Source organism: Thunnus albacares, chromosome 10, assembly GCF_914725855.1.
Source record: "Thunnus albacares chromosome 10, fThuAlb1.1, whole genome shotgun sequence".
In the NCBI taxonomy this organism is placed as follows: Eukaryota; Metazoa; Chordata; class Actinopteri; order Scombriformes; family Scombridae; genus Thunnus; species Thunnus albacares.
The window spans coordinates 16,889,679-16,914,694 of NC_058115.1; the positions used below are offsets into that span (position 1 = coordinate 16,889,679).

Genomic DNA, 25,016 nt, shown 5'->3' on the forward strand with positions numbered 1-25,016 from the left:
TAAAGCTGTGGGAAGTAACCAAAATTGTTTAAAAATGTAGAATACTCAGTCACACAGAATTACAATTCAAGTGTGTGGAGAGTAAGTAGAAAATAGTGAGTAAATGTCTATTATAATGTCACTTTAAATTACCAGCGTAACTAATAAGTGCATATAAATAAAATGGAAAATAGAGAGTAATATGTCCATAGGTGGGTGCATATATATGGTGATGTGTCATCTTGTGACCCATCTCTGTAGCATACAACTTAAGGTGAATATTTTTTTTATGTAACATATCAGCTTGGTACTGCCCATTGTTGACAAGACTGTAATTACCAAGGAAGAGGTCCTGTTGGAAAATGGGTTTTATGGGCTGCTGAAGGACAGTCTAAGATGTTTCTTCTCAGTGGTCAGTTTTTCATTTAAACTGCCAAAATGATTGTTAATTAAAGACAATATAAAAATGTAGGAAGTTCGATGGTATCCTTTTTTCCTCCAATTTCCTTGTAAGAAAAATTATTATTTTTGCAAACAATTTCATCTAATTTCGTCATTAGAAATTGATTATTAAGTTAGAAATCATTTCCAAGATAATATTTTAGGATTTAACTGTTTCTGAATATCTCAACAGGACACGTTTTCTTTTTTCTAGTACTAAATAACTACATAGTAATATTAACCCCAACAACTGGACTCACAATCCATTCATTTTTACATAATATAATTGTCATTGAATCGTTTCATTATTTCAAAAGTAAGTTGTTGCTCCTGAATCACATAACATGGCGAGAACTATCACTTTTGTAATGACTGTAACTTGTATTTCTTCATATTGAACCTCCTACTTCATAGTGTAGTTTTCTGCAGTGCAAGTGTTTGGACTCTCAGGGCCGCTGTTGACTAATGTAGAGCCTTCACCCGTCATTTTGTTATATTCAGCAGAGAAAGAGCCACACATACAGTACACCAGCGTCGATGCCGGAGATATCCGCGCTGCGATTCATTTATTTCTGATTCAAGAAACACGGAGCTAATCATTCTCTGGAACACTTTGGATTAGAGCGACCTTAACACTTTGGAATACGGTACTCTTGTCATCTGCAGTATTTGTGGAGGATAAAATGTCGGACAGAGCAATGAGACGGCAAGTACTATTGTTCATCTCGATGTTTTCCCTCAGCTCAGTGCTCGGGCAGATCACCTACTCCATACCCGAAGAAATGTCAAGAGGCTCTTTCGTTGGTAACATAGCGCAGGATTTAGGGCTAGACGTCAAAAGACTGAGGTCAGGTAAAGCTCGCATATATACAGAGGACAATGCAGAATACATCGAGCTGAATAAAGAAAGAGGAGTCCTGCTTGTTAAAGAGAGAATCGACAGAGAGGCGCTCTGCGGACAGACAACACCTTGCGCTTTACATCTTCAAATTACATTGGAGGATCCTATTGAATTCTATACAGTCACAGTCGAAATTAATGACATCAACGATAATGCACCCAGCTTTAAAAAGGATGAGATGAAATTTAGGATTAGTGAGTCGGCTGTGATTGGTGCAAAATTTGTGCTAGAAAGAGCTATGGATCTAGATGTTGGTGTGAACGGATTGCAGGGTTATTCGTTAAAGCCTACAGATAACTTTCATCTAAAACTACAAAATCAGCAAGATGGGGGTAAGAAGGTGGAGATGGTTTTGCAAAAACATCTGGATAGAGAGGCGCAAGAGGACCTGTCTTTAACACTCACAGCTACTGATGGTGGTGATCCACAGCTATCGGGAACAATGCGAATAGAGATTTCAGTGCTAGATGTCAATGACAATGCCCCAGTATTTACGCAGGAAGTATATAAGGTTACTATAATGGAGACTGCTCCAAAGGCCACGATTTTGAGTAGCGTTAGTGCTGCGGATGCAGATCAAGGTTCAAATGGGAAAGTATCATATTCAATAACAAACACGCTGGATGATGTCCCTGTTTTGTTTCAAATCGACGAACAAAATGGTGTGGTAGCTTTAACTGGAAACCTGGATTATGAAAAGGCACAGCACTATGAAATACACGTACAAGCTAGTGATGACGGAGGACTAACAGATTCTTGTAAGATTATTGTTGAGGTAACCGATACTAATGATAATCCACCTTCTATTAATATTATGTCTAAAACTAATTCAATATCAGAAAAATCTACGCCAGGAACTGTGGTAACTATATTTAATGTTCAAGATCCAGACTCTGGAGAAAATGGCAAAGTCTCATGTAATATCGAAGAACACAAGCCATTTGTGATGAAAACAACGTCGAAAAAATTCTTTAGCTTAGTAACAGACAGTGATTTAGACAGAGAGATAGCCTCTGGGTATAATATAACTGTGACCTGCTCTGATGAGGGAGTGCCCTCCCTCTCCAGCAGCGTCACTCTCACCTTACAGATCTCTGATGTGAATGATAATGCGCCTGTCTTTGAGAGGAGCTCATATGAGGCCTACATTGTGGAAAACAACACACCAGGCCTCTCTATATTCACAGTGAAAGCCAGAGACGCTGACTGGAACCAGAATGCCCGTGTTTCTTACATACTGGAGGACTCCTCTGTTAACGGAGTGCCAGTCTCCTCATATGTGTCCGTTAGTGCTGATAGTGGAGTCATCCATGCAGTTCGCTCCTTTGACTATGAGCAGATCAAAGATTTCCAGTTCCGTGTCAAAGCGCAAGATGGAGGCTCCCCTCCACTCAGTAGCAATGTGACTGTGAAAATAATGATCCAGGACCAGAATGACAACCCCCCTCAGGTTCTGTACCCAGTCCAGACCGGTGGCTCTCTGGTGGCTGAAATGGTGCCTCGTTCAGCAGATGTGGGCTATCTGGTCACTAAAGTGGTGGCTGTTGATGTGGACTCTGGACAGAATGCCTGGCTCTCCTATAAACTGCAGAAAGCCACAGACAGGGCGCTGTTTGAAGTGGGCTTACAGAATGGAGAAATAAGAACTATCCGCCAGGTGACTGATAAAGATGCTGTGAAACAAAGACTGACTGTTATAGTGGAGGACAACGGGCAGCCCTCTCGTTCAGCTACAGTCATTGTTAACGTGGCGGTGGCGGACAGCTTCCCTGAAGTGCTGTCAGAGTTCACTGACTTTACACACGACAAGGAGTACAATGACAACCTGACTTTTTACTTAGTGTTGGCTCTGGCTGTAGTTTCCTTCCTCTTCATCACGTGTTTAGTGGTTATTATATCAGTGAAAATCTACAGATGGAGACAGTCCCGCATCCTGTATCACTCCAATCTCCCTGTGATTCCATATTATCCACCACGTTACTCAGACACTTTGGGGACAGGGACTCTCCAACACGTGTACAATTACGAGGTGTGCAGGACGACTGACTCCAGAAAGAGTGACTGTAAGTTCGGCAGAGCTGGTAGTCAGAACGTGCTGATAATGGACCCCAGTTCTACAGGGACGATGCAGCGGATACAGAATGAAAAGAGCATCCTGGATGAACCAGACTCTCCTCTAGAGGTTAGAAAACTGCAACAATCAAATGTTTAATTTGAATGCAATATACTGTATATAGTCGTCAACGTTTTATATGCTACAACGTTCCCACTCAGCACCATGGGCAGCGACACTTGTCACTGCTAACTCCAGTCAATGTACTCATATGTTTTGTTTTTACTTTTCTTTTTTGCTTAATCTCTTCTATTCATATATTCAAATTGAAAAACATTGCTTTCTGAATTAACACATTCAAATGTGTTACTAAACCACCTGAGAACAATATTATTGAAGTACATATTTCGTGAAATATCAGTATGCCAAATCGACGGCCACATTTTCTCTGGTTGCAGTTTCGCTTGATTACCAGTGTGTCTGTCCACTATACTTGTTTTCTGTGATATTGCTTGTTGTAATTTGTATTTTCAACTCAAAGGGTCGCTGTCGGCAAGCTTGTTGCGATTTGACTAGATGCTTTTTTCTGTCTATATCCTTCCTTATGATCCTCCCCTTCGTGTCGATGTGTTTGACATAATCAGAGAAAGGCAGAATGCATAGTCCGCGCTCGTAAGAAGCGCTGCGAGGAATGGTATAACTGGATTGTTTTGCTTTGCATAGTAGGAGTGTGGATTATTTTTTTGTTTCTACCTTCGGGCTGACTGCATCGGGATTGTTTTTTTAATGGTGTTGGAAACGAAACGACATCGAACAGAACAATGAGACGGCAAGTACTGTTGTTTTTCTCGGTCCTCTGTCTCAGCTCAGCGCTCGGACAGGTCAGCTATTCCATTCCCGAAGAAATGGCGAAAGGCTCTGTAGTTGGGAACATAGCGCATGATTTAGGTATAGATCTTAAAAGGCTGAAATCAGGTAAAGCTCGTGTCTACACGGGGAGCAGTGTAGAATACATCGGGCTGAATAAAGAAAGGGGAGTCCTCCTTATCCAGGAGAGGATAGACAGAGAGGCTTTATGTGGAGAGACGACGCCTTGTGCTTTACATTTCCAGTTAATTCTGGAAAATCCAATGGAACTGTTTCGTGTAACAGTGGAGGTTACCGATATAAACGATAACACCCCCAGTTTTACAAATACAGAAAAACGCTTTGAAATTAGTGAGTCCGCTGTAATAGGATCGAAATTCATACTGGAGAGAGCTATTGATTCCGACATTGGGATAAATGGCTTGCAAAAATACTCACTCACTCCAACTGATAACTTTGTATTAAAACTAGAAAACCAGGCCGACGGAAGCAAAAAGGTAGAAATGGTTCTGCAGAAGCCTCTAGATCGAGAGAAGCAGGAATATATATCCCTTTTGTTAACTGCTATAGATGGAGGAGAGCCGCAGTTGTCAGGGACAATGCAGATATTTGTCAATGTATTAGATGTGAATGACAACGCTCCTACATTCGCTAAACCTTTGTACAGGGCAAAAATACTGGAAAATTCTTCCAAGGGCACCAGCGTAACGACTGTAAGTGCATCTGATAAAGACATTGGCTCGAACGGAGAAATGTCATATTTGATATCTACCAGCAAACGCCTTTTATCTGAACTTTTTCAGATTAATTCGAAAACTGGTGAAATTATCTTAGTCGGTGAAATAGATTATGAAAAGGCGAACACTTATCAAATGGATATTGAAGTTGTAGACAAAGGGGGGCTCTCTGATTCTACTAAGGTAGTAGTTGATGTTATTGATATAAATGACAACAATCCGTACATAAACGTTGTTTCTAAATCTGAATCCATATTAGAGGACTCACCTCCAAACACTGTTATAGCTATGTTAAGTGTAAATGATCCAGATTCAGAGAATAATGGGAAGGTGGAGTGTAATATAGATGATAACATTCCCTTCAAAATACATACTACATTAAATGGATTTTATACGTTAGTTACGGACATCGCTTTAGACAGAGAGAGAGCCTCTCAGTATAATATAACTGTGACCTGCTCTGATGAGGGAGTGCCCTCCCTCTCCAGCAGCGTCACTCTCACCTTACAGATTTCTGATGTGAATGATAACGCGCCTGTCTTTGAGAGGAGCTCATATGAGGCCTACATTGTAGAAAACAACACACCAGGCCTCTCTATATTCACAGTGACAGCCAGAGACGCTGACTGGAACCAGAATGCCCGTGTTTCCTACATACTGGAGGACACCTATCTTAACGGAGTGCCAGTCTCCTCATATGTGTCCGTTAATGCTGATAGTGGAGTCATCCATGCAGTTCGCTCTTTTGACTACGAGCAGATCAAAGATTTCCAGTTCCGCGTCAAAGCGCAGGATGGAGGTTCCCCTCCACTCAGTAGCAATGTGACAGTGAAAATAATGATCCAAGACCAGAACGACAACCCCCCTCAGGTTCTGTACCCAGTCCAAACTGGTGGCTCTCTGGTGGCTGAAATGGTGCCTCGTTCAGCGGATGTGGGCTATCTGGTCACTAAAGTGGTGGCTGTTGATGTGGACTCTGGACAGAATGCCTGGCTCTCCTATAAACTGCAGAAAGCCACAGACAGGGCGCTGTTTGAAGTGGGCTTACAGAATGGAGAAATAAGAACTATCCGCCAAGTGACTGATAAAGATGCTGTGAAACAAAGACTGACTGTTATAGTGGAGGACAACGGGCAGCCCTCTCGTTCAGCTACAGTCATTGTTAACGTGGCGGTGGCGGACAGCTTCCCTGAAGTGCTGTCAGAGTTCACTGACTTTACACACGACAAGGAGTACAATGACAACCTGACTTTTTACTTAGTGTTGGCTCTGGCTGTAGTTTCCTTCCTCTTCATCACGTGTTTAGTGGTTATTATATCAGTGAAAATCTACAGATGGAGACAGTCTCGCATCCTGTATCACTCCAATCTCCCTGTGATTCCATATTATCCACCACGTTACTCAGACACTTTGGGGACAGGGACTCTCCAACATGTGTACAATTACGAGGTGTGCAGGACGACTGACTCCAGAAAGAGTGACTGTAAGTTCGGCAGAGCTGGTAGTCAGAACGTGTTGATAATGGACCCCAGTTCTACAGGGACGATGCAGCGGATACAGAATGAAAAGAGCATCCTGGATGAACCAGACTCTCCTCTAGAGGTTGGTCATTTGGGATACATTTCAGTTGTAAAATGTTTGCTTGTACTATGCCACTGATACATTTGTTGACGGTCGCCATTCATCAATACTGTGCAATCAGCACCATGGACAGAGACACTGGTTTCCCACCGTCTTGTTTGAATTACCGTAGTTAATTCTACTGAGTGTGTTTGTGTTTCTATCTATCTATCCATCTATCCATCTATCCATCTATCCATCCATCTATCTATCTATCTATCTATCTATCTATCTATCTATCTATCTATCTATCTATCTATCTATCTATCTATCTATCTATCTATCTATCTATCTATCTATCTATCTATCTATCTATCACATAGCATTTGTATTATTTACATAGCATGTAAAAGTTGCTCATTTTCGTGGCACATGATGAAAAAAATTGCAGTCTTTCGTGAAGTGTTTTTCCTCCCGGTGTTTTTTGTAGTTCATTACTGTGTACTCTTAGGGCCGCTGTTGGCCAGTGAGTTGATATTTCATGGAAGGTTTAATGGAAACCTCCCCCAACATCATGCTATCAGAGAGAGAAAGACAGACACGGCGTTACAACGTCAGGAGGCAATATCTCAGCATACACTAAAGCGACGACAGAGCAGAAGTCCCCCTTTTTTATCGATGTGGATTATTATGGAGTAATACTAAATACGAGCTTTTCACTAAACAGAACGGACCATACATTTCCAGTCACTGTGGGACATAATTCGATCTATTAAAGTGTGCGAGGAAAATGTCGGACAGAACAATGAGACGGCAAGTACTGTTGTTTTCCTTGGCTCTTTATATCAGTTCAGTGCTCGGCCAAGTCAGCTACTCCATCCCTGAGGAAATGCCTAGTGGCTCTTTAGTCGGTAATATTGCTCAGGATTTAGGTTTAGATATAAAACGTCTGAAATCAGGAAAAGCTCGGGTTTATACAGGAGACAGTGCGGGATACATCGAGCTAAATAAAGAACGGGGGGTCCTCCTCATCAAAGACAGAATAGACAGAGAAGCGATTTGCAGACAGACTACACCTTGTGCTTTACATTTTCAGATCATTTTGGAGAGCCCCATGGAGTTCTACAGTATCACAGTCGAGATTACAGATATCAATGACAATCCTCCGACCTTTGAAAAAACTGAAGTCAGTTTTAAAATCAGCGAATCTGCTGTTATTGGAGCAAAATTTGTATTAGACAGAGCAATAGATCCAGATGTCGGCAAAAATGGTCTTCAAAAATACGAGCTTAAACCTACCGATAATTTCGCACTTAAACGAGACAGTCAGGGTGATGGAACAGAAAAGGTTGAAATGGTTTTACAGAAATCTCTCGACAGAGAGCAAGAAGAGCTGATATCTTTAGTTTTAACAGCATTTGATGGAGGAGAACCGCAGATGTCAGGAACAATTCGGATTTTCATCACAGTGTTAGATGTCAATGACAATGCGCCTGTTTTTTCACAGTCCACTTACACGGCCACTGTGTTCGAAAACGCACCAGAAGGGACGGTTGTCACCAGCGTTACTGCCTCAGATGCAGATTATGGGACGAATGGTAGAATAAAATATTCCATTACAAACAGTTTAGATCAAGCCCATGTGCTGTTTCGGATTAACGAAACCAGCGGTGAAATTAGATTGATTGGAAATATTGATTATGAAAAGGCACGCAATTACCATATTAACATACGTGCAAGTGATGATGGTGGACTTACAGATTCATGTAAAGTTATAGTTGAAGTGGTTGACATGAACGACAACAAACCAGCGATTAATATTATGTCAAAGTCAAACATGATATCTGAACACTCTAAGCCAAACACCGTTGTAGCAATGATGAACGTTCAAGACCCAGATTCAAATGAAAACGGTAAAGTCCACTGTTTCATTACTGATAACACTCCTTTGACTATAATTTCAACAACAAATAATTTCTATAGCTTAGTGACAGACAGTGATCTGGACAGGGAGAGAGCCTCTCAATATAATATAACTGTGACCTGCTCTGATGAGGGAGTGCCCTCCCTCTCCAGTAGTGTCACTCTCACCTTACAGATCTCTGATGTGAATGATAACGCGCCTGTCTTTGAGAGGAGCTCATATGAGGCCTACATTGTAGAAAACAACACACCAGGCCTCTCTATATTCACAATGAAAGCCAAAGACGCTGACTGGAACCAGAATGCCCGTGTTTCTTACATACTGGAGGACTCCTCTGTTAGCGGAGTGCCAGTCTCCTCATATGTGTCCGTTAGTGCTGATAGTGGAGTCATCCATGCAGTTCGCTCTTTTGATTACGAGCAGATCAAAGATTTCCAGTTCCGCGTCAAAGCGCAGGATGGAGGTTCCCCTCCACTCAGTAGCAATGTGACAGTGAAAATAATGATCCAAGACCAGAACGACAACCCCCCTCAGGTTCTGTATCCAGTCCAGACTGGTGGCTCTCTGGTGGCTGAAATGGTGCCTCGTTCAGCAGATGTGGGCTATCTGGTCACTAAAGTGGTGGCTGTTGATGTGGACTCTGGACAGAATGCCTGGCTCTCCTATAAACTGCAGAAAGCCACAGACAGGGCGTTGTTTGAAGTGGGCTTACAGAATGGAGAAATAAGAACTATCCGCCAGGTGACTGATAAAGATGCTGTGAAACAAAGACTGACTGTTATAGTGGAGGACAACGGGCAGCCCTCTCGTTCAGCTACAGTCATTGTTAACGTGGCGGTGGCGGACAGCTTCCCTGAAGTGCTGTCAGAGTTCACTGACTTTACACACGACAAGGAGTACAATGACAACCTGACTTTTTACTTAGTGTTGGCTCTGGCTGTAGTTTCCTTCCTCTTCATCACGTGTTTAGTGGTTATTATATCAGTGAAAATCTACAGATGGAGACAGTCTCGCATCCTGTATCACTCCAATCTCCCTGTGATTCCATATTATCCACCACGTTATTCAGACACTTTGGGGACAGGGACTCTCCAACACGTGTACAATTACGAGGTGTGCAGGACGACTGACTCCAGAAAGAGTGACTGTAAGTTCGGCAGAGCTGGTAGTCAGAACGTGCTGATAATGGACCCCAGTTCTACAGGGACGATGCAACGGATACAGAATGAAAAGAGCATCCTGGATGAACCAGACTCTCCTCTAGAGGTTAGACTGTAATGCTTACATTGAATACTTACACTTTCGAAATGATTGTATATCTGTTTAGTGGTTTTTATCTTTTGTTATTGTTCGATACAAATCCTTGTATTGTTTGTTTTGGTGTCACAGAGCTGCGGTGGACAATAGAAGTGTTCAAGCAAAGATTTACGTTTTGCTCACCTTTGTAATTGAATATTATCCTTTTTGTTCAAAATCTTACTTAGACTAGCCAAATACTACTACTACTACTACTACTACTACTACTACTACTACTAATAATAATAATAATAATAATAATAATAATAATAATAATAATAATAATAATAATGACTATTATTATTATTTTTTGGTTCATTTCTCCATAACCCACCACATTTCACATCTCCTTACCCCAAAGTTTGCTGTTTGGTATTTTGAACAGAAAGGGCCGCTATCGGCCAGAGTGTGGCAGTCTTCGATAGGGCTGGCAACTGTACCTCCCCCTTAGATTCTGACATAGTAGACAATAAAATACGCACCAACTGCCTGCCTCCGTTAAACGGAAAACTGTCCACGGACATGGAAAGCTGCTATTTTTGTTGAACATTTCTTTGAGATACGTTCGGATATCTCAACGAGATTCATGTGGATTACAGTTTTATTGGAAGGACACTGGAATATCCCGATAAAACGATGAAACGGCAAGTACTGTTGTTCATCTTGGCTCTTTTTCTCACCGCCGTGTTCGGGCAGGTCAGCTACTCCATCCCTGAGGAAATGGAGAAAGGCTCTTTAGTCTGTAATGTAGCTCAAGATTTAGGTTTAGATTTGAAAAGGCTCAAATCAGGAAGAGCTCGTATTCATTCGGGAGACAGTGCAGAATATATCGAGCTGAATAAAGAAAAGGGAGTCCTCCTCATCAAAGAGAGAATAGACAGAGAGACGTTGTGCGGGGAAACGACGCCCTGTGCTTTACATTTACAGATGATTCTGGAAAATCCGATGGAATTGTTTCGCATAACAATCGAAATCACAGATATAAATGACAATGCTCCCAGCTTTACATCCAGCGAGAAACGTCTTGAAATCAGCGAGTCAGCCGTCATTGGGTCTAAATTTGTACTGGAGAAAGCCATCGATGCTGACATTGGTACAAATAGTCTTCAAAGCTATTCGCTCAATCCAACAAACAATTTTGCATTAAAACTAGAAAACCAAGCAGACGGAAGTAAAAAGGTAGAAATGGTTTTACAGAAACCTCTTGATCGAGAACAACAGGAGCAGATATCACTGTTATTAACTGCTCTAGATGGCGGACAGCCGCGTATGTCAGGTACAATGCAGATAACTGTTCACGTGTTAGATGTAAACGACAATGCTCCGGTTTTCACTAAGTCAGTATACAAGGCAACTATAACCGAGAATTCTCCGAGGGGAACCAGTGTTATAACTGTTCGTGCATCTGACAAAGATGGAGGCTCTAATGGAGAAATATCATATGCAATCTCAAATAGCAAGCGTCGATTATCCGACCTATTTCAGGTAGATAGAAAAACGGGAGAGGTTATCTTGATCGGTGAAATAGATTATGAGAAAGCGAAGCTCTTCCAAATAGATATTGAGGCTATAGATAATGGAGGGCTCTCAGATTCCAGTAAGATCCTGATTGAAGTCATTGATGTAAATGACAACAGTCCTCAAATGAAAATACTCTCTAAATCAGACAGCATTTTAGAAGACTCTCCTGAGAATACTGTCATTTCTATGCTAAGCGTAAATGACCCCGACTCTGAGAAGAATGGAGAGGTCAAATGTAGTATTAACGACGACATTCCTTTTAAAATACAAAACACTATGAATGGATTTTATAGTTTAGTTACAGAGGTAGCTTTGAATAGAGAACTCGCGTCCCAATATGATATAACCGTGACCTGCTCTGATGAGGGAGTGCCGTCCCTCTCCAGCAGCGTCATTCTCACCTTACAGATCTCTGATGTGAATGATAACGCGCCTGTCTTTGAGAGGAGCTCATATGAGGCCTACATTGTAGAAAACAACACACCAGGCCTCTCTATATTCACAGTGAAAGCCAGAGACGCTGACTGGAACCAGAATGCCCGTGTTTCTTACATACTGGAGGACTCCTCTGTTAACGGAGTGCCAGTCTCTTCATATGTGTCCGTTAGTGCTGATAGTGGAGTCATCCATGCAGTTCGCTCTTTTGACTACGAGCAGATCAAAGATTTCCAGTTCCGCGTCAAAGCGCAGGATGGAGGCTCCCCTCCACTCAGTAGCAATGTGACTGTGAAAATACTGATCCAGGACCAGAACGACAACCCTCCTCAGGTTCTGTACCCAGTCCAGACTGGTGGCTCTCTGGTGGCTGAAATGGTGCCTCGTTCAGCAGATGTGGGCTATCTGGTCACTAAAGTGGTGGCTGTTGATGTGGACTCTGGACAGAATGCCTGGCTCTCCTATAAACTGCAGAAAGCCACAGACAGGGCGCTGTTTGAAGTGGGCTTACAGAATGGAGAAATAAGAACTATCCGCCAGGTGACTGATAAAGATGCTGTGAAACAAAGACTGACTGTTATAGTGGAGGACAACGGGCAGCCCTCTCGTTCAGCTACAGTCATTGTTAACGTGGCGGTGGCGGACAGCTTCCCTGAAGTGCTGTCAGAGTTCACTGACTTTACACACGACAAGGAGTACAATGACAACCTGACTTTTTACTTAGTGTTGGCTCTGGCTGTAGTTTCCTTCCTCTTCATCACGTGTTTAGTGGTTATTATATCAGTCAAAATCTACAGATGGAGACAGTCTCGCATCCTGTATCACTCCAATCTCCCCGTGATTCCATATTATCCACCACGTTACTCAGACACTTTGGGGACAGGGACTCTCCAACACGTGTACAATTACGAGGTGTGCAGGACGACTGACTCCAGAAAGAGTGACTGTAAGTTCGGCAGAGCTGGTAGTCAGAACGTGCTGATAATGGACCCCAGTTCTACAGGGACGATGCAGCGGATACAGAATGAAAAGAGCATCCTGGATGAACCAGACTCTCCTCTAGAGGTTGGTCATATGGGTTTAATTTCTGTCGGAAAGTGTTGTTGCGCGGTGTGACACTGACAATCGTCATTTATACGCAATTTCAGCACCTTGGATAGCGACAATCACAGTTCCACATTGTCCCCTTTGTATACTCCCTCTGCATGTCCCTTTTTCTTCTCTCTGTGCAGTAGCCTCTTTTGTCCAGTATTCCAATCCTAATCTCATATGACTGAGTCCCTATAAGAGTTGTTTATTTATTTATGTTTTTATTCACTTTTTTTTTTTTAAATTGACAAGTTGGACAGAATCTATTCAAAATGCTTATTCTGTTTCTGACTATATTTGAATTTACATGGCAGTATTGTGTTTTTTCTTATGCACTTTCACAATTTGAACTCATCGGGCCGCTGTTGCCTAGTGTGTTGCAGTTGTGAATTACTTTTACAACAGATCCTCCCTCTCATCGTCCTAACATATTACTGAGGCACAGTCTCAGACGTAGAATGCACACCTCGGATATCAGACCATACTATTGACGGACATCTCAAGCTTGAACTCTGTTTTTTACATGTGGATTAAAACATTTTACATGTGGCGAAATCTTACTCGTTAAACGGAATAAAACACGCTAGCTGCGGTGCAACGGAAGTGTGGGACAGAACAATGAAACGGCAAGTATTGTTGTTTTTCTCGGTCGTCTGCCTCCGCTCTGTGATCGGGCAGGTCAGCTACTCTATTCCGGAGGAAATGGCAAAAGGCTCTTTGGTCGGTAACATCGCACAAGATTTGGGTTTAGATGTAAAACGGCTCAAATCAGGTAAAGCTCGTATTTATACAGGAGACAGTTCTCAGTATATCGAGCTGAATAGAGAGCGAGGAGTCCTCCTTATCAAAGAAAAAATAGACCGCGAAGCGCTCTGCAGACAGACAACGCCTTGCGCTTTGCATTTTCAAATTACGTTAGAAAATCCATTGGAATTATTCCCGATTACTGTAGAAATCACCGATATTAATGATAATGTTCCAGTATTCCAGAAGGAGGAGAGAAGGTTCGAAATAAGTGAGTCTGCAGTCATCGGCTCTAAATTCATGCTAGAGAAAGCGATTGACTCTGATATAGGACTCAATGGTCTTCAGAGATATACTCTAAAGCCGAGTGACAATTTTGTGCTTAAACTGCATAGTCAGTCTGATGGGAGCAAAAAAGTAGAAATGATTTTACAAAAGCCGTTGGACCGAGAGAAACAAGAACACATATCTTTAGTTTTGACAGCCGAGGATGGAGGAGAACCACAAATGACCGGAACAATGCAGATTCATGTTACTGTGTTGGATGTAAACGACAATGCCCCTGTTTTTAGTAAACCCGTGTACAAAGCAAGCATAACAGAAAACTCCGTAATAGGAACACTCGTTACTAAAGTGAGTGCTTCTGATGCAGACAAAGGCACAAATGGTGAGGTGACCTACGTAATCGGGAATAGCATGGATACTGTATCAAAGTTATTTCACATTAATAGCGAGGGCGATGTGATACTAAATGGTCTAATAGACTATGAAAAAGAAAGACATTATCACATCGATATAGAGGCGATTGATCAAGGCGGACTGTCGGATTCGAGTAAGATAGTAATTGATGTAATTGACGTGAACGACAATAGTCCGACTGTGAATATGATATCAACATCAGGCTCGGTGCCAGAGGATTCAGCCCACAAAACAGTAATAGCTTTAATGAGTGTAAATGACCCTGACTCTGAAACTAATGGGAAAGTCAGCTGTGTAATAAATGAAAATATCCCATTTGAAATTAAATTTACATCAAATAATTTCTATAGCATAGTGACAGACAGTGATTTGGACAGAGAGAGAGCCTCTGAGTATAATATTACAGTGACCTGCTCTGATGAGGGAGTGCCCTCCCTCTCCAGCAGCGTCACTCTCACCTTACAGATCTCTGATGTGAATGATAACGCGCCTGTCTTTGAGAGGAGCTCATATGAGGCCTACATTGTAGAAAACAATACACCAGGTCTCTCTATATTCACAGTGACAGCCAGAGACGCTGACTGGAACCAGAATGCCCGTGTTTCTTACATACTGGAGGACTCCTCTGTTAACGGAGTGCCAGTCTCCTCATATGTGTCCGTTAGTGCTGATAGTGGAGTCATCCATGCAGTTCGCTCTTTTGACTACGAGCAGATCAAAGATTTCCAGTTCCGCGTCAAAACGCAGGATGGAGGTTCCCCTCCACTCAGTAGTAATGTGACTGTGAAAATACTGATCCAGGACCAGAACGACAACCCCCCTCAGGTTCTGTACCCAGTCCAGACTGGTGGCTCTCTGGTGGCTGAAATGGTGCCTCGTTCTGCAGATGTGGGCTATCTGGTCACTAAAGTGGTGGCTGTTGATGTGGACTCTGGACAGAATGCCTGGCTCTCCTATAAACTGCAGAAAGCCACAGACAGGGCGCTGTTTGAAGTGGGCTTACAGAATGGAGAAATAAGAACTATCCGCCAGGTGACCGATAAAGATGCTGTGAAACAAAGACTGACTGTTATAGTGGAGGACAACGGGCAGCCCTCTCGTTCAGCTACAGTCATTGTTAACGTGGCGGTGGCGGACAGCTTCCCTGAAGTGCTGTCAGAGTTCACTGACTTTACACACGACAAGGAGTACAATGACAACCTGACTTTTTACTTAGTGTTGGCTCTGGCTGTAGTTTCCTTCCTCTTCATCACGTGTTTAGTGGTTATTATATCAGTGAAAATCTACAGATGGAGACAGTCTCGCATCCTGTATCACTCCAATCTCCCTGTGATTCCATATTATCCACCACGTTACTCAGACACTTTGGGGACAGGGACTCTCCAACACGTGTATAATTACGAGGTGTGCAGGACGACTGACTCCAGAAAGAGTGACTGTAAGTTTGGCAGAGCTGGTAGTCAGAACGTGCTGATAATGGACCCCAGTTCTACAGGGACGATGCAACGGATACAGAATGAAAAGAGCATCCTGGATGAACCAGACTCTCCTCTAGAGGTTAGAAGGTTTCAAATCTGATAATCAAACTCACACTTCTATTATTTTTTCAGTGTTGTCATTTACAGCCAATATCGTTAAAGCACCTTGGACAGCGACACAACAGCCTCTTCTCTCTCCCCACTCTTGTCATTTCCTCATTTATCTAAAACGTTTTCTCCTTCGTTCACATCGCAGGTTGAGTGCCCTTATATTGGGGAAACATTTGTTGTCATTCCCTCGGGGAAAATGTTGTTTTATTTAACAATGCCACACCACCAATTGTTTCTACTGGATGATAATTTATTCCGTTCAAAAGAAGCAACAGCAGAGGTATGTGTTTGTTTTTTCTTTAACTCGTGTAGTTTCGTAGTTTGAACTCAGTGGGCCGCTGTTGACTAGCGTCTTGTCGTTTTAATTCATATTTATACTAGTCCATCCCCTGTCCTCTCACAAGGAAGAGGGACTCCGAAGCATAACGCACAGTCGACAGTGGATGAGACGCCACGCGAGGAGTATCAAAATGGAATAATTTTTTCGCCAGTCGTTGGATATAATGATCGTTTTGTGTTTCTGATTCGTATCAGTAACGCAGATTGTAGAAGAGAGGAGAACACGTTTGTTTTGTTCGACGGAGGTGTCTGACAGAACAATGAGACGGCAAGTACTGTTGTTTTTCTCGGTCCTCTGCCTCAGTTCAGTGCTCGGCCAGGTCAGCTACTCAATTCCTGAGGAAATGGCCAAAGGCTCATTGGTCGGTAATGTAGCTCAGGATTTAGGTTTAGATGTTAGACGCTTACAAGCGGGTAAAGCTCGTATTCATACGGGAGGCAGTGCAGAATACATTCAGTTTAACAAGGAAAAAGGACTCCTTATTATCAAAGAGAGAATAGATCGCGAAGCTCTCTGTGGCCAGACAACGCCTTGCGCTTTGCATTTTCAGATTGCCTTAGAAAACCCAATAGAAATATTCCCGGTTACTGTCGAAATCACAGATATTAATGACAATGCTCCCTTATTCGAACAGGAAGAGAGGAGGTTTGAAATAAGCGAGTCTGCAGTCATCGGTTCCAAGTTCATGCTGGAGAAAGCAATAGACCCTGATATAGGACTGAATGGTCTTCAGAGCTATACTCTGAAGCCCAATGATAATTTTGTGCTTAAATTGCACAGTCAGTCTGATGGTGGTAAAAAGGTCGAACTGATTTTACAGAAACCTCTCGACAGGGAGAAACAGGAGTTTGCATCATTGTTGCTAACAGCTGTAGATGGAGGAGAACCGCAGAGGTCTGGGACCATGCAGATTCATATTACAGTATTAGACGTTAATGATAATGCTCCCGTTTTTACGCACACTGTTTACAAAGCAAGTGTAAAAGAAAACTCGCCCACGGGAACACTCATTACCAAAGTGAGTGCTTCTGATGCAGACAAAGGCTCAAATGGAGAGGTTAGTTACGTCATCGGAAATAGCATGAGGAGCATTTCAAAATTATTCCACATTACTGAAGACGGAGATCTTATGTTAAATGGGTCTATTGATTATGAAAAAGCCAAAAAATATGAGATCGATATAGAGGCAGTTGACCGAGGAGGTCTATCTGATTCCAGCAAAGTGATCATTGATGTAGGTGACATTAATGACAATAGTCCCGTCATTAATATGATTTCAACATCAAATTCAATAGGAGAGGATTCGGGTTCCAACACGGTGGTAGCTGTAATGAGTGTAAATGATCCTGATTCTGAAGAAAATGGTAAAGTCCGATGTGCGATAAGTAAGAATACACCTTTTTCAATTACATCTACCTCTAATAATCTCTATAGCATTGTGACAGACAGTGATTTAGACAGAGAAAGAGCCTCTGAGTATAATATAACTGTGACTTGCTCTGATGAGGGACTGCCCTCCCTCTCCAGCAGCGTCACTCTCACCTTACAGATCTCTGATGTGAATGATAACGCACCTGTCTTTGAGAGGAGCTCATATGAGGCCTACATTGTAGAAAACAACACACCAGGGCTCTCTATATTCACAGTGAAAGCCAGAGACGCTGACTGGAACCAGAATGCCCGTGTTTCTTACATACTGGAGGACTCCTCTGTTAACGGAGTGCCAGTCTCCTCATATGTGTCCGTTAGTGCTGATAGTGGAGTCATCCATGCAGTTCGCTCTTTTGACTACGAGCAGATCAAAGATTTCCAGTTCCGCGTAAAAGCGCAGGATGGAGGCTCCCCTCCACTCAATAGCAATGTGACTGTGAAAATACTGATCCAGGACCAGAACGACAACCCCCCTCAGATTCTGTACCCAGTCCAGACTGGTGGCTCTCTGGTGGCTGAAATGGTGCCTCGTTCAGCAGATGTGGGCTATCTGGTCACTAAAGTGGTGGCTGTTGATGTGGACTCTGGACAGAATGCCTGGCTCTCCTATAAACTGCAGAAAGCCACAGACAGGGCGCTGTTTGAAGTGGGCTTACAGAATGGAGAAATAAGAACTATCCGCCAGGTGACCGATAAAGATGCTGTGAAACAAAGACTGACTGTTATAGTGGAGGACAACGGGCAGCCCTCTCGTTCAGCTACAGTCATTGTTAACGTGGCGGTGGCGGACAGCTTCCCTGAAGTGCTGTCAGAGTTCACTGACTTTACACACGACAAGGAGTACAATGACAACCTGACTTTTTATTTAGTGTTGGCTCTGGCTGTAGTTTCCTTCCTCTTCATCACGTGTTTAGTGGTTATTATATCAGTCAAAATCTACAGATGGAGACAGTCTCGCATCCTGTATCACTCCAATCTCCCCGTGATTCCATATTATCCACCACGTTACTCAGACACTTTGGGGACAGGGACTCTCCAACACGTGTACAATTACGAGGTGTGCAGGACGACTGACTCCAGAAAGAGTGACTGTAAGTTCGGCAGAGCTAGTAGTCAGAACGTGCTGATAATGGACCCCAGTTCTACAGGGACGATGCAGCGGATACAGAATGAAAAGAGCATCCTGGATGAACCAGACTCTCCTCTAGAGGTTAGAAGGTTTCAAATCTGATAATCAAACTCACACTTCTATTATTTTTTCAGTGTTGTCATTTACAGCCAATATCGTTAAAGCACCTTGGACAGCGACACAACAGCCTCTTCTCTCTCCCCACTCTTGTCATTTCCTCATTTATCTAAAACGTTTTCTCCTTCGTTCACATCGCAGGTTGAGTGCCCTTATATTGGGGAAACATTTGTTGTCATTCCCTCGGGGAAAATGTTGTTTTATTTAACAATGCCACACCACCAATTGTTTCTACTGGATGATAATTTATTCCGTTCAAAAGAAGCAACAGCAGAGGTATGTGTTTGTTTTTTCTTTAACTCGTGTAGTTTCGTAGTTTGAACTCAGTGGGCCGCTGTTGACTAGCGTCTTGTCGTTTTAATTCATATTTATACTAGTCCATCCCCTGTCCTCTCACAAGGAAGAGGGACTCCGAAGCATAACGCACAGTCGACAGTGGATGAGACGCCACGCGAGGAGTATCAAAATGGAATAATTTTTTCGCCAGTCGTTGGATATAATGATCGTTTTGTGTTTCTGATTCGTATCAGTAACGCAGATTGTAGAAGAGAGGAGAACACGTTTGTTTTGTTCGACGGAGGTGTCTGACAGAACAATGAGACGGCAAGTACTGTTGTTTTTCTCGGTCCTCTGCCTCAGTTCAGTGCTCGGCCAGGTCAGCTACTCAATTCCTGAGGAAATGGCCAAAGGCTCATTGGTCGGTAATATAGCTCAGGATTTAGGTTTAGATGTTAGACGCTTACAAGCGGGTAAAGCTCGTATTCATACGGGAGGCAGTGCAGAATATATTCAGCTCAACAAGGAGAAAGGACTCCTTATTATCAAAGAGAGAATAGATCGCGAAGCTCTCTGTGGCCAGACAACGCCTTGCGCTTTGCATTTTCAGATTGCCTTAGAAAATCCAATTGAAATATTCCCGATTACTGTCGAAATCACAGATATTAATGACAATGCTCCCATATTCCAAAAGGACGAGAAGAAAATTGAAATAAGCGAGTCTGCAGTCATCGGTTCCAAGTTCATGCTAGAGAAAGCAATAGACCCTGATATTGGACTGAATAGTCTTCAGAGCTATACTCTGAAGCCTAATGATAATTTTATGCTTAAATTGCACAGTCAATCCAATGGCGTCAAAAAGGTCGAAATGATTTTACAGAAACCTCTCGACAGGGAAAAACAAGAGTTTGCATCATTGTTGCTAACAGCTGTAGATGGAGGAGAACCGCAGAGGTCTGGGACCATGCAGATTCATATTACAGTATTAGATGCCAATGATAATGCTCCCGTTTTTACGCACACCGTTTACAAAGCAAGTGTAAAAGAAAACTCGCCCACGGGAACACTCATTACCAAGGTGAGTGCTTCTGATGCAGACAAAGGCTCAAATGGAGAGGTTAGTTACGTCATCGGAAATAGCATGAGGATCATCTCAGAATTATTCCACATTACTGACGACGGTCATATCATGTTAACTGGGCCTATTGATTACGAAAAGGCAAAAAGTTATGAACTTGATATAGAGGCAATTGATCAAGGAGGTCTATCTGATTCAAGCAAGGTGATCGTTGATGTAGGTGACACTAATGACAATAGTCCCATCATAAATATAATTTCATCATCAAATTCAATCGGAGAAGATTCGCGTTCTAACACAGTGGTGGCTGTAATGAGTGTAAATGATCCTGATTCTGAAGAAAATGGTAAAGTCCGATGTGCGATAAGTAAGAATACACCATTTTCAATTACATCTACATCTAATAATCTCTATAGCATCGTGACAGACAGTGATTTGGACAGAGAAAGAGCCTCTGAGTATAACATTACTGTGACTTGCTCTGATGAGGGAGTGCCCTCTCTCTCCAGCAGCGTCACTCTCACCTTACAGATCTCTGATGTGAATGATAACGCGCCGGTCTTTGAGAGGAGCTCATATGAGGCCTACATTGTAGAAAACAACACACCAGGGCTCTCTATATTCACAGTGAAAGCTAGAGACGCTGACTGGAACCAGAATGCCCGTGTTTCCTACATACTGGAGGACTCCTCTGTTAACGGAGTGCCAGTCTCCTCATATGTGTCCGTTAGTGCTGATAGTGGAGTCATCCATGCAGTTCGCTCTTTTGACTACGAGCAGATCAAAGACTTTCAGTTCCACGTCAAAGCGCAGGATGGAGGCTCCCCTCCACTCAGTAGCAATGTGACTGTGAAAATAATGATCCAGGACCAGAACGACAACCCCCCTCAGGTTCTGTACCCAGTCCAGACTGGTGGCTCTCTGGTGGCTGAAATGGTGCCTCGTTCAGCAGATGTGGGCTATCTGGTCACTAAAGTGGTGGCTGTTGATGTGGACTCTGGACAGAATGCCTGGCTCTCCTATAAACTGCAGAAAGCCACAGACAGGGCGCTGTTTGAAGTGGGCTTACAGAATGGAGAAATAAGAACTATCCGCCAGGTGACTGATAAAGATGCTGTGAAACAAAGACTGACCGTTATAGTGGAGGACAACGGGCAGCCCTCTCGTTCAGCTACAGTCATTGTTAATGTGGCGGTGGCGGACAGCTTCCCTGAAGTGCTGTCAGAGTTCACTGACTTTACACACGACAAGGAATACAATGACAACCTGACTTTTTACTTAGTGTTGGCTCTGGCTGTAGTTTCCTTCCTCTTCATCACGTGTTTAGTGGTTATTATATCAGTCAAAATCTACAGATGGAGACAGTCTCGCATCCTGTATCACTCCAATCTCCCCGTGATTCCATATTATCCACCACGTTACTCAGACACTTTGGGGACAGGGACTCTCCAACACGTGTACAATTACGAGGTGTGCAGGACGACTGACTCCAGAAAGAGTGACTGTAAGTTTGGCAGAGCTGGTAGTCAGAACGTGCTGATAATGGACCCCAGTTCTACAGGGACGATGCAGCGGATACAGAATGAAAAGAGCATCCTGGATGAACCAGACTCTCCTCTAGAGGTTGGTTATATGGGGTTCATTTAAGTTTTTAAGTGTATATACATGAAGTTATTAAAGGTCATCGTCCATAATCGGTGTACAATCAGCACCATGGACAGAGATACTGGTTGCAACATGACCCGCACTCTTCTTAATAGAGGCTAAATCTCATGTGATACTTATTATCAGTTAAAAATAGCCTTTTTGATGTCCACTCTTAACATTATTTCTAAGTTTCAGCACCAAGAATACTTATAAATTGAAATAACTTTGTAATGAAAATCTCTCTCTCTTTCTGTTTCTTTCTAGATTCACTAACACCTCTGTGTAATAGGTTGTGTTGCAATTTTAATTCTATTCATTCTTTCAAAAATACGCTCACCCATCACCCTCTTAATGTAAACGCAAAGTTTCTCAGTAGGTTTGGTTTCTCTTACTATTTTTTTTTCAGACATTTTAACCCTATCTAAATATTGTACTTATAAGGTTGGTATGAGCATTTTTCATGTAATTTTGACTTTGAACTCAAAGGGACGCTATTTACCAGTATGTGTCAGTTTTACAGCAGATGTGTAGTAGTACCTCCCACCATCTCCGTTTGTTTGAGCTATAGAAGCAAGAAGAGATGTGTGATAAAGGGGACCCAGAAGAACTCAAATAACGAGGCGTTGGATTACCATTTCGTTCTTAGGGCACTTTAATAACATTTTTTGACAACGGATTTATCATAAACAAACGTAAAAGGGGACTGAAAGGTTTACAGAAGGAATTAATGACGATGTCGGACATAACAATGACACGGCAAGTACTATTGTTCATCTCGATCCTCTCCCTCAGCACAGTGCTCGGACAGGTCAGCTACTCAATTCCTGAGGAAATGGTGAAAGGCTCATTCGTTGGTAATATAGCTCAAGATTTAGGTTTAGATGTCAAAAGACTGAAATCCGGCAGGGCCCGTGTTTTCACTCGAGACAGCACAGCATACGTCGAGCTAAACAGGGAAAGGGGGATTCTGCTGCTCAAAGAAAGGATAGACAGAGAGGCGCTCTGTGGACAAATGACGCCTTGCGCTTTGCATTTTCAGATTTTATTGGAAAACCCGATGGAATTCTACAGTATCACTGTTGAAATCACAGATGTAAATGATAACTCTCCGACCTTTCTCACGAGCGATGTCCAATTCAATATCAGCGAGTCTGCTCTTAGTGGCACTACATTCAGCTTAGATAGGGCGACCGATCTTGATGTGGGAGAAAATGGTTTACAAACCTATGTCCTGAAACCAACTGATATATTTTCTCTTAAAATACATAATCAAGGAGATGGTAGTAAGAATGTCGAGATGGTTTTGAATGCACCGCTGGACAGGGAGAAAAACGACCATTTGTCTCTAGTTCTTACGGCAGTGGATGGAGGCGAACCGCAGATGTCAGGAACAATGCAAATTCACATCACCGTTTTAGACGTTAACGACAATGCTCCTGTTTTCACACAGCCTATTTATAAAGCCTCCATAAGAGAAAATGCAGCAGTCGGAACAGTCGTAATGACAGTGACTGCAACAGACGCAGATCATGGATCTAATGGTAGAATAACTTATTCAATTTCAAGTATGCTAGATCATGCCCGTGGAATGTTTGAAGTAAATAAGGAAAGTGGCGAGATCACCTTGAATGGAATACTTGACTATGAGAAGGCCAGAAATTTTCAGATTAATATTCGTGCAAGTGATGATGGGGGACTGACTGGTTCTTGTAAACTGATAGTTGATGTCATAGACGTTAATGACAATCGCCCTGATATTCATATTATGTCTAAATCAAATATTATATCGGAAGACGCTAAACCTAACACTGTTGTGACAATGATAAATGTTGAAGATGCAGACTCTGGTGAAAATGGCAAAGTGCATTGCGTCATTAATGATGATAATAATTTCATCTTAAAGTCAACATCAGAGAAATTCTATAGTCTCGTGACAGACAGTGAATTAGACAGAGAAAAAGCCTCTGAGTATAATATTACGGTGACCTGCTCTGATGAGGGAGTGCCCTCCCTCTCCAGCAGCGTCACTCTCACCTTACAGATCTCTGATGTGAATGATAACGCGCCTGTTTTTGAGAGGAGCTCATATGAGGCCTACATTGTAGAAAACAACACACCAGGTCTCTCTATATTCACAGTGACAGCCAGAGACGCTGACTGGAACCAGAATGCCCGTGTTTCTTACATACTGGAGGACTCCTCTGTTAACGGAGTGCCAGTCTCCTCATATGTGTCCGTTAGTGCTGATAGTGGAGTCATCCATGCAGTTCGCTCTTTTGACTACGAGCAGATCAAAGATTTCCAGTTCCGCGTCAAAGCGCAGGATGGAGGTTCCCCTCCACTCAGTAGCAATGTGACTGTGAAAATACTGATCCAGGACCAGAACGACAACCCTCCTCAGGTTCTGTACCCAGTCCAGACTGGTGGCTCTCTGGTGGCTGAAATGGTCCCTCGTTCAGCAGATGTGGGCTATCTGGTCACTAAAGTGGTGGCTGTTGATGTGGACTCTGGACAGAATGCCTGGCTCTCCTATAAACTGCAGAAAGCCACAGACAGGGCGCTGTTTGAAGTGGGCTTACAGAATGGAGAAATAAGAACTATCCGCCAGGTGACTGATAAAGATGCTGTGAAACAAAGACTGACTGTTATAGTGGAGGACAACGGGCAGCCCTCTCGTTCAGCTACAGTCATTGTTAACGTGGCGGTGGCGGACAGCTTCCCTGAAGTGCTGTCAGAGTTCACTGACTTTACACACGACAAGGAGTACAATGACAACCTGACTTTTTACTTAGTGTTGGCTCTGGCTGTAGTTTCCTTCCTCTTCATCACGTGTTTAGTGGTTATTATATCAGTGAAAATCTACAGATGGAGACAGTCTCGCATCCTGTATCACTCCAATCTCCCTGTGATTCCATATTATCCACCACGTTACTCAGACACTTTGGGGACAGGGACTCTCCAACACGTGTACAATTACGAGGTGTGCAGGACGACTGACTCCAGAAAGAGTGACTGTAAGTTCGGCAGAGCTGGTAGTCAAAACGTGTTGATAATGGACCCCAGTTCTACAGGGACGATGCAGCGGATGCAGAATGAAAAGAGCATCCTGGATGAACCAGACTCTCCTCTAGAGGTTAGAAAAGTGTCACATCACACACGCCCT

General features: G+C 42.9%; 7 protein-coding genes across 18 annotated transcripts in view; all 7 read left to right on the plus strand.

Moving 5' to 3' along the window:
* Positions 1–25,016, plus strand: part of LOC122990858 (protocadherin gamma-C5-like) — a 293,120-nt gene that overhangs the window by 197,533 nt on the left and 70,571 nt on the right. The window contains exon 1 of one of the 12 annotated variants that reach the window (XM_044364418.1): positions 19,319–21,829. The exons of 10 other annotated variants lie outside the window; for them this stretch is intronic. In XM_044364418.1, coding sequence (XP_044220353.1) covers positions 19,448–21,829 — 2,382 coding nt within the window. In that variant the 5' untranslated portion in view covers positions 19,319–19,447. Of the gene's footprint in view, positions 1–19,318; positions 21,830–22,557; positions 24,987–25,016 lie in introns of those variants that run through there. One more of the 12 variants, XM_044364412.1, reaches the window with a different exon arrangement.
* LOC122990884 (protocadherin beta-16-like) lies at positions 962–3,610 on the plus strand. The gene has a single exon (XM_044364451.1). The coding sequence runs from the start codon at positions 1,104–1,106 to the stop codon at positions 3,531–3,533; it is 2,430 nt and encodes an 809-aa protein (XP_044220386.1). The 5' UTR covers positions 962–1,103; the 3' UTR covers positions 3,534–3,610.
* LOC122990878 (protocadherin beta-16-like) lies at positions 3,953–6,738 on the plus strand. Its single transcript, XM_044364446.1, has one exon. It carries the CDS (start codon positions 4,196–4,198, stop codon positions 6,635–6,637), a length of 2,442 nt encoding a protein of 813 aa, XP_044220381.1. The 5' UTR covers positions 3,953–4,195; the 3' UTR covers positions 6,638–6,738.
* On the plus strand, positions 6,954–9,740 carry LOC122990932 (protocadherin gamma-A2-like). The gene has a single exon (XM_044364509.1). It carries the CDS (start codon positions 7,329–7,331, stop codon positions 9,738–9,740), a length of 2,412 nt encoding a protein of 803 aa, XP_044220444.1. The 5' UTR covers positions 6,954–7,328.
* Positions 10,279–12,830, plus strand: LOC122990933 (protocadherin beta-16-like). The gene has a single exon (XM_044364510.1). It carries the CDS (start codon positions 10,395–10,397, stop codon positions 12,828–12,830), a length of 2,436 nt encoding a protein of 811 aa, XP_044220445.1. The 5' UTR covers positions 10,279–10,394.
* On the plus strand, positions 13,318–16,019 carry LOC122990890 (protocadherin beta-16-like). Its single transcript, XM_044364459.1, has one exon. The coding sequence runs from the start codon at positions 13,422–13,424 to the stop codon at positions 15,822–15,824; it is 2,403 nt and encodes an 800-aa protein (XP_044220394.1). The 5' UTR covers positions 13,318–13,421; the 3' UTR covers positions 15,825–16,019.
* On the plus strand, positions 16,234–19,151 carry LOC122990893 (protocadherin beta-16-like). The gene has a single exon (XM_044364461.1). It carries the CDS (start codon positions 16,435–16,437, stop codon positions 18,835–18,837), a length of 2,403 nt encoding a protein of 800 aa, XP_044220396.1. The 5' UTR covers positions 16,234–16,434; the 3' UTR covers positions 18,838–19,151.